We start from the raw sequence: 14,443 nt of genomic DNA, 5'->3' as shown, positions 1-14,443 counted from the left end.
TCTTAACTCGTTCTTGAAATAAAAGCACATCTGAACTATACAGCTTGATTGGCCTTTTAGACTGATGTATTAAATACCATCAAAATATGGAAAGAGATTTAAAAAAAATTAAATTATGTCACTGATAATGTTTCAGAAAAAAAGCCACAGCAGTTAAGAAATTAACACCATACTGTGCGGTAGCAACCTGCAAATGTTAAGGAATTAGGTGTAAAACATTCTGGACAATGTCATGGCCTCTCCTTGGAAATGAGATTTATTATTGCAATTAATAAACATAATGAATGGTGAACATATATTACATAGGTTATAAGAACCACTGAAAGAATACTAGGCTTCTGTAACAATTACATCAAATGAAATGTTATGTCAGAGGGTTATTAAGATGAAGCTAGTAAAACTCAGGCCGGTAATGTCAAACTGTTATGAACAGCATTTTATACCCCAACACAAAGAAGGTTAATGAATGCTCAGAACTTTGCGTGAAAAGTTTCAGATGTGTTTGATCTTCACCAGATATAATTAGACTCGGGAGGAACGTGCCTGTCTTCAGTCCTCTTAGGTGAAGGCGTGTGCTGTCTGTTTTTGGTACCTGTTGGCCTTAGAGCGTTCATGACATTGGCTCCATAGCCTGTAAAATGAAGAGAATGGAACATGAACTAGGAGCATCGTGCAACATTATTCACATGTTCAACTTATTTCAAGCACTGTATTAACAAATAACATTTAAATGTGTTAAAGAAAAGATACAAGCAGCAATGCCTATCAGATGTGTATAACCAAGAGGTAGTTATGCACTAACCACCCCATCAAAAAGCATGATCTCTTGTAATTCTTCTATCATCTATTTAATTTCTTGTAGATGCAATCTATTGAATGTTGGTAAAACCAAATGATAATCTGAATGCGTGAACACATTCTGCAATATTAAACATGGACTACAAACACACACTGGGCCTGATTTAGAGGCTCATGCAAACCACATGCACAGTAATGCAAATATTCATGTAACTCATACCGCTTTCAGAGCGCAAAATGCAGGGTCGCAACAGGACTTTGAAACGATTCAGTCCCATGCAGCCCTGTCTGTGCAGTCTGTTCAGATCACATCAGCGAACCGGCAATATTGCAGGAGGCAGCGCTTAGAGATGGCACTGCTCCAAGTGCTGCCTCCTCCATAGTGTGAATGGGATTAACCCGTTCACACTGCACAGCAACACGGCAACGATCCCTTCTTTTTACCCGGTTCGTATTACCGGGTTGCTTAGCTGCTTCCAGAGAGAGAAAGTTCTGACACAGGTGCAAGGATTGATGGTGGACATGTCAGGTACAGGGGGACATTGACACTAGCATTTCTATATTATTGCTCCTGCATCTCCCCAAAAGACACAGCAGCAGCAGTGAACCAGGCTCACAGTGTATGACACCATTGCAGTCAGATACATGTGAGAGATCTCAACTGTCTTAGGCTGAGAGGATTAGAGGTGGTTCTTTGTAACCCTAGAGATGGAGATAGAGACAAAGATTAAGGATTTTTAAACTAATACACTTAGGGCCTTATTCTGTTTGGTACGGTGGGACCGTATACGGGCGGATCGGGGTTTTTTTTCATCTGTGCATGCGTATCTTTAGCAATGCGCATGTGCGGCGACCTCACACCGCTCACAGATGGGTCTCTCCGTGCGAAAAAACCTGTCCCCAAGAACACGGTCATTGTGTGCGGCATGTGGGCATTTTTATGGGAGCGGCCAGAAAAATAAGGAAAACTGGGCGTAAACATGGGCGTACACAGGGGTGTGCACACAAAATGCACGCTGCTACTACCGCTCGATCGGTGAACGCACCGTGCATTTTGGCCCAAAAACAGGCGGACGCCAAAGATAGCTCCAGACCACCCCTAGAGATACCGTATGAGAGCGGACTCCTGGGTCTGCTGATTACTAGTCACACACATACACCTGAATTTAATAAGCAATGCTGCAGGCTATTAAGTGAAAACCATTATTTCACTACCTGAAAGCCACACACAGCCCTCAAACACATTGGAACCTTATCTTTCTACACTTCTCAACATGTAAAGGTTGGTTTAATTTTAGGTAATAATCATTCTATGACCTGGTTATATATGTCCAGGTAGTTATTTTATAACCATCTACACCCATTCAGAAAGTGTTTTTGTATACTTTAAAAAGCAGGACACTCAATTCACAGGAGTCGATATGTGTCAACTTTTTCACTGTAACACAAACATACCAGTTTTTTATTATGAAAAAGACACATAAACCACGTCTAAGAGCAACAAGGATGTTTTTGGACTCAATTTCCACTTGCAATGATGGAGCAATGTCCTAAGGCCATGGCCACTATTTTGCACACAATCTGTATATTTTTGCCCAACAACATACATTATGCACTTTCATATCTGCTATGAATTTTATGTAGCACACTCTGTATGTAAGATGCCACCAAGCACATTATTGCAATCACATATCTCTAACAAAGGATTCCTACATCTGCCTATCACACTCTAAAGTCTTATTTTGAACAATAATAGAACATGTTTGCATGTGGCGTACGCTCAGATATACGGAAGGTGTCGGTGGGAAAACGGACGAGATCCGTCCGTGCACTGTGGCGTACGCTCAGATGTACGCCAGGTATCGTGGCTAAGAGGGAGATCCATCCGTACACGGTGGTGTACGCTCAAGTGTACGCCACTCCCCATTGTCGGTGTCTGTGACCGTCCATGTGTGGCTGTTCTGTGGGCGGACTTACACTCACCGTGAGCATACGGGAAACGTACAGTGTGACGGACTGTACGTACGTTTCACCGTACCAACCAGAATATCCCCCTTAGTCTCGTTGGGCTTACTGAAAGAATTGAGGTTGGGCCTGATTAATAAATGGATGGATATCACACAGCCGCTACATCTCAGTACGCAGTGGCTGTGTGAGAATATACTAACACCGTAGGAGACGTCTTGTGTAAATAAATGATAAAATAAAAGCACCTAACTATTTTAGACCTGCCACAAGTACCCAGCTTATATTTAAGTGGATGTTGTAAGCCTTAGATACTGCTGGCCTGTCCTCTATTCATATCTGAGTAAGCTGTCTATATATACAGCTTTGCTGCCTTGGTTGGAGTCCAGAGCAGTCCTTGTAAAAGATGAATAGCAGAGCCAAGGTAAGAGAGTCGGAGACCACAGCCACAGTGCAGACGTGCCATCAGTGTGCCTATGTTTTATATGGACAGCGATATAATTGAATGCTCCAGGGAAAGTTTAGTGTGTGTTGGAAAGACATATTTCCAATTGCTTCTGCACAAGTAAGAGCTGGTTTATGGTTCCCTGGAGAGAATGGAGGAGAGAGCAGGCCTCCCAGCCAGGTAAAACTCTGACTAACACGCTGCTGTGTGTGGCCTAAATAAGGCTGTTCCACCTTAGTATCTGTGTCTCGCCAAATGGGGAATACGGTAGGGAAGTGAGTCCTTTTGACTTACCTATTCTAAGTGAGCAATTTCTTTATTTTCTTGGACTTGCGTTCTGAAATGAGGTGTACTTGAAAGAGAGTAGTGCCTATGGTGATAGAACCACTGGTTCTCACTGCATCTTCTGCACTTTAACCTTAATTTGATCAGCAGTATAAAGCAGGGGTGGCCAACTCTACCAAAAGATCTACCAACAGTTTATGTTTCCCAGACCACCCAGCTAGGGTACAAGTGTAGTCATTGCTAACTCACATTTTCAAACATGTGGTGCTTTCATTCCTAACCGACACATTCTACAGATCCACAGGTGGCCTTAAAAACATGAACTGTTGTTAGATCTCGAGGACCGGTTTGGCCACTCCTGGCAAAAAAGCATATTTCGTGTTACGAAAAGCCCAGCTTCCCAGCCCAGCACATATGCTGTGTGCAGGCCTGCAGTGTTGCCAGGGTGGCTGATACAGTGTGGCCAGCCTCCCACAATTAGGCCACACCCCTGAAAAGTAGCCAGGCCTGGCCCTGCTCAGAGTGCAGGGTGTGTGGTGTCAGACCCAGGGGCCCATGTGCAATGCTCACCCTGCACCTACTATAGGAAAGCCACTAGAAATATGTGTTTTTTTTTTGTTATGTATATGAAGGAATGGTTTCTAGAGCTAACTTACTGGAGATCAAGTTTCTTACAAGTATTAAAAAAAAGTCCAATGAAAACGGGTTCTGTTACTGTTACTATAAGCCGGCAACTTATGCAGTATAATTAATTGAAACACTTTGACATATACCTGGTTTGTGGGATGATGAGAGTAAATTAATAAACAATTTTTCTTATTCCAGCAATCCTTCATTTGAAGATTTCCAGGTTTATATGAGGCGCCGATCTTGCCAGTGCTTCAGCTCAAACTTTTTATTGCAAAGTTCCCTTTCTGGCTCTTTTAAAATGGAACCCTTGTTATATGACTGCTGTGTGTATATTATGACTCTTATGCCATGTCACTGTTTGTTCAGCATACTTACAGATTTGGTAAACAGTTCTGCACGGTGCATGAATACATAGGCACAGACCTGTTTGAAGTTCTGTCGCACTCCATAATAGTGCCTATCATTATCTGCCAGCATCATCAGATTAAAAGCTTGTGTTGGACAGGAGCCAAAATGTCCCTGCCAGTTTAAACTCCTGTGGTGGTCTGGCTCCTGTTATGCTAAACTCATGGAGGTAAAAAGACCCTAACACTGTTATTTTGACTGACACTAGGAAAATTGGCAATTTAAAGACGGTAGTTATTTATTGAAGATAATCAAGCTATACAGTATGTGTTAGAAGAAGGTGCTTACAATATGGCACCCATCTTAAATTAGCACTTGGTTAAATGCCCTTTTATTAGAGTGGCTAGAGTAAGTTGCTGGTGTCACCATCATCATGATTCTTTACACCAGGCCTCTAGTACCTGCACAAGATGTGCCTTCTAAGAAACATGTCTGGGGATGTGAGAAAGTATAATTACACATGTCCAGGGGGCGGCCTACACTTACTAGAACATAAGCTTTCTGTACAAAACTAGACTTCCCTGCTCTTTCCAGACGTAAGTGGGCACAAGATATGCACAAATCTAAATATGGATAATTTACATCAAGTCCACAAAAATGACTGTCCACCCAGCTCTAAATAATGTCTTCCCATGGGAGTACTTTTAACTGTGCTTCAAATTGTAACAATAGCAAAATGAGTCCAAAAATATAAATGTGGCTTCCTGCCCTCTTCAAAAATGGGTCTGTTCTGACTGTATTACTGGGGGGGGGGGGTTCATGCCCTTAGCTGTGGACCCCTCCCCTTGGCATACATGGGTCTGATCTGGCTGTATTACTGGAAAATACAGCTTTCTTCCCATTGTCATACATTGGTCTAATCTGGCTGTATTCCTTTAGGATGTGGTCTCCTGTCCTTAGCTGTGGCTCCCTCATCTTGTCATACTGTACATGAGTCTGATCCTGTTTTTTTGTACAGTTAGGTTACGTGTGCGCAGTAAGGGTTTTCCAGCACTTTCATGCTTGCAGAATAGCAAATATCAGTATATGGGCCTAATTATGTGAACAAAATTAGATCCCGGGTCACAAAAGTCCCGCCACCCCTGACATAGACCAATATTTTCTGATACTGGTACAGTATGTGCACTAATCAAGTCCTGTTTTTTTCTATGGTGTCCTGACAGATACATAGGAACCACTGCACACTGAGAATGCAACCCCCCCGTAATATTTCTGGTACTTGTACAGTAGCACTGACTGGCAGCTCACTAACTAAAGCAACGATAAGGATGTGTCCAATATGCAGTAATATACAATGCTTCCACCACTGAAGTAACTATTGAAGAGTTGTTGTTACCCTAAACAGAAGTCTCCCAAAGAAAACTTTGAAGGGATGTTCGGTGACAGAACTTACAACCCAAATGGGCTTCAATCCACATGTGACAGCCCAATGCATGTTCAATGTAGGAGACCATTCGGAACAGATCAACAGTATCTCTGGGAAACCTTCGACAAAGAGGTGACATAACTTCTGCACCATCAGTAGTTACACCACAGATCCTTATACTTTAATATTTAGCAGCCATTATACAGTAGGTTAGACACGAGAAGATATAGAACATTATTTATGAAAGTAGCCAGTTCGGTAAGACAGAGCGCTCACTTACGTTTGTTACAGTATCTACCATTCCATCCTTCCTTACACTGGCATTTGTTGGGTTCAATGCAGGTTCCATGTGATCCACATGTGGGTTCACAAACAGCTGTAGGGAAACAGCATAAGCTTATATAAAACAACTAATACAAAGAGCAATAATAGTATATATATATATATATATATATATATGAATAATAACAATAATAATTGATAACAGCTGTACTACTTTAGGCCATCTACAATATACTGTACATAAATTAATGCAAACTGTTAAATTACACCTTCCAGGTTATGCTCACAAAGTATGCTTTGTAAAAAGGGTAGTCAACGTACTGTACAGAAAATAAGCAAATACTCCGTGGCTTTCCCTATCACCCAACTAACATCTAACAGAGTTCACATCTATACTAGATCAAACAGCTTGCCCGGCAATGTTCTCACTGCCTCAGGAACCTGAACCTTAGCTCCACCCCACCGCATTCTAATTGGCTGGGTTAAATCCATGTTTTCTTCATCCAGAATCTGATTCAAAACGAAAGAGCAGAGTCTTCCCTAAATGTACATGTAGTAAGTACCTTACCACATATCTCTCCTCCTAACATCACCAAATCAGGTTGGGTTATACATCATATGAAAATTACCTGGATAGTGTATACACATTTTTCTGTAATAGATCAGGTCAATGTTATACTGTATAGGGGAAGAGCTGTAGCATCAAGTACATACATCTCTTTCTTGGTTACCTTGGGGTTTGATTTGCAACCAATGTAATGGCGAATGGTTAATGACCAGCATAAATTATTTTCCTAGCAAATCGTACCAATTATTTTCCTAGCGAGTAGCTCACTTTATCACTAGGAAATAATTTTCTACAATAGCAACTTCTGTATTTCTTTTTTTAATTTCAAATAGTCTGGTTTAAATGTTTAAATTAATTGCAATTAAATTTTGTTTTTTATTAAAAAATGGTCTACATTGAATGTTTAACGATGTTAATGTTCTTATTTTAAAGTGGTTCAACATTGGATCTGCTACTAGCGCAAGGGTATTGAGCCTGACTAGACGTTGGACTTAAAAGGGTTAAAGTTTTACTAGTAAATCTAAATATGTTAAAACAATTAATTCTCCGTAGTCTTACTAGCAATATACTGTTCAAAACCATAAGACATGTTGTAGCAAATTTGCAACTTGTTGCAGGATAAGTATTCTAATTCTAATTCACTACTCACGTTTTGAGCAGAGATCTCCTTGGTAGCCCTTGGAACATTTGCATTTGTTCTTACCACTGCATTTGCCTCCATTCCGGCATGGCTGGTGACATTTACCTAAGGAATCCCACAAAAGCACATACCATTCTTAAATTACAAATCTCAATTTACATAAACATCAATCATCCTTATCCCTAAACGAAATGAGTAAATCCACCTAAACACTGGTGTTTATTTCAATAGATTTATTTTCATTTCTTTGATCTAGGACATTTTGCAAAGTACCAGACACATTCAATTTACAAGGTTTATTTTTTATGGAAACAAAATATAAGTACCCTGCAGTTCCCATGACCATATGCCATACACAATGTATGTGTAAATGGCTTCATATTTTAAACACACACACACACACAAACACACACAAACAAACACACACACACAAATATAAATAAAACATTTTCAAAAATATAAGATACCCCAATACACATTAATCATGCCTCCAACTTCCTACTAATACAATAAAGAAAAATGGGTCTCTATGTACTAAGCCTTAGAGCCAGATGTATCAAGCTACAAAAGTGAAAGTGGAGAGTGATAAACAACCAGCCAATAAGCTCCTACCTGTCATTTTTCTAACTCAGCCTGTAACATGACAGGTAGGAGCTGGTTGGCTGGCTGTTTATCACTCTCCATTTTATCACTTTTTGATACATCTGGCTCTTAGAGGACGATAAGGTGGTTGGAGCTAAAGTACCAGCCAATGAAGTCCTAACTTCCATGTTACAGGGTGGGTTTAAAAAATGACAGGATCAGGTTGATTAGTTGGTACCTTATCTCTGTTCACTTTATCTCTCTCTCTCAGGCTTAGTACAAAAACCCCATAATCCTGTATCTATATTCGGTACTTATATGTTAGTTGGGCGCCCACTATAGTTAGTACGCTCATACCCCCACTATCCATGTCGGCATGGAGTTGATTTTATATAGTGTGGCGAGCCCAAAACGTGGCGAGCGTAGAGAGCCCCCCGAGGGGACGCGTACAACTAAGCAAATAGCTTAGTGGGCACCCAACTAACATATAAGTACCCTATATTCTGTTGTATGGACGTTTTCATAAGGCCTCCATTACTGTGTTTCTATTGGGCAATGAAAATCTAACAAGAAAATGGGCAATGATCCTTTATTAATATGCAGATAGCGAATGGCTGTCCACTGGTAAGGACAATTGGCACCTCAGGAAAAGAGAACAGAAGATATTGCCAACGTGTGCTTTAAAGTATTGACTGAAAAATAAACTGAACTTCAAATTATACTTACTCAATATTAATAGTACCATATCAAATGAACGTCATTAAAAATAGTGGGCCCTGGAATGAAAAGCAATATCCACATGGCAAATTTTATTTTCACACCTCTACTGTTCTGGCACCAACTTCATACAATGTAACCAACTGTCATTTTCCAAATTCCACTTTAATGTAACTACTGTATTCCAATTGTTCATTTACTTTATGTAGCAACACTGAAGAAGCAAGTACAGAACTAAACTTAGTAGAAATCTAACATTATCACAATTTCACCCTCTTTCACCCTCGTCTGCACATCTGAAAAATCTCAAAACAAAATGTAACACTGTGCAGGCAGGGATGCTAAGATCCTCCACCCGTGACCTTTCCATGCATGCTCTACACCAGGACATAGTCACTAAGGAGTCCTGGGAGAAGTCTCATGTCGCGTTCTGGTAGCAGCAACAGCAGCACTCACAGCAGTGTAGCAGCATCACTCACTCCAGCATAATACAAGCAGGGTAAGGAACACATTATATCAGGAGGGAAAACTGGGGTGTTATTTATAGTGTTCATTCTTCTTTGAAAACCCATGCAGTTCCTCATCCTTGCTTGGGGTGTCGCTGTCTGCTGTGGTGTTTCTAGCACAGGTCTGGTTTGCATATCAGTGCTGATACACAGACCACACTGTGCTAGAAGCACTACAGCAGACAGCGACACCCTAGGCAGGGAAGAGGAACTGCATGGGTTTTCAAAGATAGCGGGTGCTAGAATGAACACTAATTTACACACCAGTTTATACCCCCTAAAGGGGCCCATACATCTGCTTTATATCGTGGCGATCCCTTAACTGTCATACTGGAGGATCAGTGAGTAAAACATGCTTATATATCCTACTTATCTGATCCCGGTAGGATCTTTGTTTTTACATGATTAATGTCCCCAATCTGCTGACAGGTAGCCGACCATCAATGCCTGCCAATTGGCGCATCTGTCAGTGGGTTGGGGATCAGAGGATTACCCCCGTAGGTGTATGGGCCCAATAAGGTCAAACCCTTTTTGTGAGGCCAAAAATATGGGCGGCATACATTTTTATTTGTTTGTACTGGGAGCCAAATAGATGAGAAACAGCCCTGGTACCTACCCTCTCTTCTCGCCACCACTGTCTCAGTATTTACTTGATATTACTATATTTTTAGTACATATAAGGGTAAATGCAAGTTCTAGACTGAGAATTGGACCTTAGAATATTTATTTTATTAAGTGGAAAATGTAGGCTGATGACTTTCAAATCTGTATCAGATGAATTGTGGAGAGAATCTCACACGCTATATGCCTATAACTGCCTCATTTGTGACTCTATAGCCTACATTTTCCATTGAAGGAAAAATGCCATTAAAGTCTACATCCTCAGTCTAATGATAGCAGAGAGATGAAGTGTACCACTCTTTAAATGTTTAGTTTGAATTTTATACTGTAGTTAGGAGTAAATCTAGCTAAAAGGTTGTGACGATGGGGCAACATTAAAAGATGCATTTTAGATTGAAGTTTCAAAAATAAAGCTTCCCATGGCAACACGGTGCATAGTCACAAACTGTAGATGTACTTTTTCCTAACACTTAACCAGACTCCTTGTGCTGTATTTGTTGGTTTCATTCTTTTCTTCATATTAACTAAGGATTTATCAAAGAGATCATAATTTCCCCCTGTAATTTAATGCAAGAAAGGGTTTGCCCCCCTCTCTCTCTCTCTCTTTCTTTTATATACATATATATATATATATATATATATATATATATATATATATATCCTTTAGATCCTGGCTGATAGGAAAATGTAAAGGAATCACGCTCTGCTTCTTTAACATCACCGTTAGAGTGGCATGTGTGATAGACTTTGATGCCAAACCTTTGAAAGTTCTTTGATCTTGACATAAATAAAAACAGCTTTTACCTTGCTGTGGGGGTTACAATTTATTACTTTTTAACCTAACACAGACAAAGGTCAAACAATCTCGGAATTTCATCATAATTGGTTCTGGTCACTTACTTGTTTCACACTGATCTCCCTCATAACCTGATGGGCAGATGCACTTTCCTGGATAAAAGCATGTTCCTCCATTCAGACAGTTAACTGTACAATTCGCTGCATAAAAAGATGAAGCGTAATATGTCAGTGTTATTGCTGCATTACAGCTCGGTGCAGAGACATCCTCTGTCAATTATTACGCTCTTTTGGATTTTTTATGACTTTATTTTTTATTCTTACTAGGCTAGTAGAGGTATGTATGCTTCATATGTAGTCCTACAAGTCATATTACATTTTGTAGTATTTTAGCAGGTGTATTATCTGTGTACTGTATCTATGCACCTCTGCCATTATCTTATAAAAATGTACCACTATGATGCAGACTGCTGCGGTACAGTATGTAGTATGTCACTGATTCTAAAAGCAAAGGATGATGCACTGATCATGGATTTTATCTATACTTCCATAATTATATACATAATAATTCACTTATAAACATCTATTTATTGAAATATTTGAAAACAAAAAATATTGAAGCAAAACAGACCCACACCACAACAGGTTCTACCACTGGGCACACCAAGGCATTCACATAGCATGCCAGGGTTTCCAGTGCACCTAAACCACTGAATGCCCAGGATGTGGACAGCGGTTCTGTCCAGACCGGAGCTGCGTGTTGTACACAATGTCAAAGAAAATCTGATACATAATAAAGGCTCATTATGTATCAGTTATAAGTTGGACAAACACAATTCAGGTCATGGTTTTATGTTTTGTACATTATTAGCACACACACACACACACACACACACACATACGCAGCTACAATGCCCTTTTCTGATAGTTGTAGTATTGAAAATTAGAGAAAGCAGCTGGCCTTCTGATAGAGTTAATTAAGTGCCCAATGACCTGACACTTCCCATTGTTACAAGCCAACATCCTATGGCTACCTGAGCCAGGAATTCCACCACACGGACTATGAATTTGAAACACTGATGTTCAGCATTGCTAATCTGTTGCCATAAATAACTCAGCATTGCATCATACACATGGCCAAAGTGAATAAGCACACCATTGCATCAACAGATCAGGTCAGAAAGATTCAAATGAAAGATGGCAAATTCAAGTTCTACCAGTTACCATATTTCAGGGCAAATTATAACCAAAGATATGTTTTATAATATGTGTATTATTTCTACCTTTATCACAGTTGATGCCATAGTATCCTGGGGGACAGATGCACAATCCTGGAGTTACACAGAGTCCACCATTTAAACACCGCGGCGTGCAGAGTGCTATAATAAAATACGTATAAAATAAATCAATTCAGTCTCAATGTCGTACAATGTTGTGTTTTTACACGCATGCTAATCTCACACACACAGATAACTGCTGAACACAGCGCCTGTAATCAAAATGTTTCACAATGTTAAAAAAAGAGGTAGAGTAGAGATGTCACTTTAAAAACCGACAAATCATCATTACCCCAAAAAAAAGAACAAAAAGGCTGAAGAACAAGCTCTCTCTCTCCTCAGGGATTTGTAAAAAGAGAGCTTGTTCTTCAGCCTTTTTGACATCTCTACTCTACCTCTTTTTTTAACATTGTGAAACATTTCGATTTCAGGCGCTGATACTGTCCTCAAATGTGGGAATGAGCAGTACAAGTAAAGATGTTGATGATGACATAATATAAATTGAGGATGTTAGTGTGGATTACAACAGGATGAAGGTGCTATTTCTGTACTATCTGATACGAATGAGGATATTGATGATGAAGGTGATGTTGTTTGTGTGTGTCAGCCAAAAGTGGAAGCAGTTCTTGCCCATGGTAAACATAAAATCACACCTGTTAATTGTGGGATTATTTTTACCTAAATCCTGATTATTTTTGTAAAGAAATCTGATCCATTTATGATGCCAATGTTAGTAGATGAACCTCCTTCAACTAGGAACCTCCTCCATGTTACATCATTTCTACCAAATATCTGACATTTATTTTCCAAAATTATAATATTTTGTTCAGTCATAAGAAAAATAACAATAAGTCCAATAAAAGTAAAAAAAATGGTTTGTGAGGACCCAAACAAACCAAGCACTTCAGCAAAACAATTGGCAGTCCTTGTCGCTAAAGTGCTTGGTTTGTTAAACTGTGCATGTCCTGTTTAATATATGACATAATAATGGTGGTTGGGAGGTATCCAATGATGATTCCATCTTGCACTGCTTTTCATTTATTATGGTCTGTTTGGGGGAATTACTGATGGTCTACTTTGCTGAGACAAATTTTTTATTAGTTTGGGTATTGCTCTAAATTCTGTACTGCTCTAATTTGCTAAACATTTTTTAAAAATAAATTATGTGGTAACTCACACATGTTAATTTTAATTACTCAATCAACCTACAGTCATTCTTCTATTTTCCGGGTTTCTACTCATCCAATTTGTTGCAAAACAGGTAGAGGTCTTAATCTAGGCTTGACATATGTTAGTTTAAATTCATTAATCGGTTATTTTTGTCTTCTTTTATGGCCTCTTCTCTCCTAATTTGCTGCAGAACAGGTACAGTTTTGATATAAGCCTCACATATGTTATTTTTAATAAATCAGTCAATCAATCATTGTTGTATTTTTTATGACCTGCACTCTCCTAATTTGCAGCAAAATAGATGTTGATATAGTACACTACTTATTTTTTTTTAAATAATCTATTAAATCAATATGACTTTCTTTTACCTGCTTTTAACAGTTATACAGTATACTCCACTACCATTTCACCCAGGCCTTTGAGCTAGTTCTTAACTAATTGAAACATTATTGTTTATTTACTATGGAACTAGCTTATATGGAATACACAGTCCTTATTTATCAAACCTTGTAGAGATGTCAATTATCACCCCATCACCCAGTCAACTTCTAACTGCTTTTTACAGGCTGATACAAAAATGACAGAAGCTGATTATTTATTAATAGCAACTTCTCCAGTGAATCTCTCTCCAAAGATTTTTTATTGTACCATTTACCATTTCCAAGGCTGACTGACTTTCATGGCAATAAACAGAACTGATAGTTATGTTTGCAGCAGATTTAGAAGAACCTATGAGTATCATTGTGTAATGGCTCATTCATGTATGTGCCAATCTTTAAAGAGTTAAGTGGTGCCATCTGGGGATAACTGTAGAGCCATCTTTTAATCTAATCCAGTTTGTCTCCTTATGGGGAATTTCAAAAGAGTCGGTAGTATGCATATCAGATCAGGAATGTCTGTAATTATGTGGAAGGTAAACTATCACATTTGGTAGTCAAATCATCAATCATTGTATAAAATATTGTAGTATTGGCATTGTCGGATTGTATCGACAGGTCACACTGAAGAACACAAGGTTTGCAAGGCTATTTTTCCAAACATTGGCAGGGCTATAAAACCACTGCTGCAGGCTATCACATACTCAGATTGCATTTTTGTTTGCAAACACCAAATACAAAACAGCACTGAACAATTCAAACTGTATTTATTTCACAAAACTATGTTAAACCACAAAGACTTACAAAGAATCAGGAATGCCCGAATACCAAAACAGAGGAAGCAAATTAAATTGCAATTTATTATGAGAATGGCCCTGAGATACACAAATTATATATATATACACACTTTATCATACCTCCCTATATTCCTAAATGGACAGGATAGTTTTGATTTGATATGACTATCGCAATAGTCAGGACTTTGTTGGGAGCAATATCCAGACATGTGCAATT

At 39.1% G+C, this 14,443-nt stretch overlaps 1 protein-coding gene across 1 annotated transcript in view; it reads right to left on the bottom strand.

Moving 5' to 3' along the window:
- Positions 1 to 405: 405 nt before the first annotated feature.
- Positions 406 to 14,443, bottom strand: part of WIF1 (Wnt inhibitory factor 1) — a 69,845-nt gene continuing 55,807 nt past the window's right edge. The window contains exons 6-10 of the mRNA XM_083179671.1: positions 11,889 to 11,984; positions 10,711 to 10,806; positions 7,394 to 7,489; positions 6,175 to 6,270; positions 406 to 631 (exon numbers count right to left, since the gene is read on the bottom strand). Of these exons, the coding sequence (XP_083035797.1) occupies positions 510 to 631; positions 6,175 to 6,270; positions 7,394 to 7,489; positions 10,711 to 10,806; positions 11,889 to 11,984 (506 nt within the window). The 3' untranslated portion in view covers positions 406 to 509. The remainder of the gene's footprint in view (positions 632 to 6,174; positions 6,271 to 7,393; positions 7,490 to 10,710; positions 10,807 to 11,888; positions 11,985 to 14,443) is intronic.

Source organism: Crinia signifera, chromosome 4, assembly GCF_055691185.1.
Source record: "Crinia signifera chromosome 4, ASM5569118v1, whole genome shotgun sequence".
NCBI lineage: Eukaryota > Metazoa > Chordata > Amphibia > Anura > Myobatrachidae > Crinia > Crinia signifera.
This window is presented reverse-complemented; position numbering and strand designations above follow the sequence as displayed.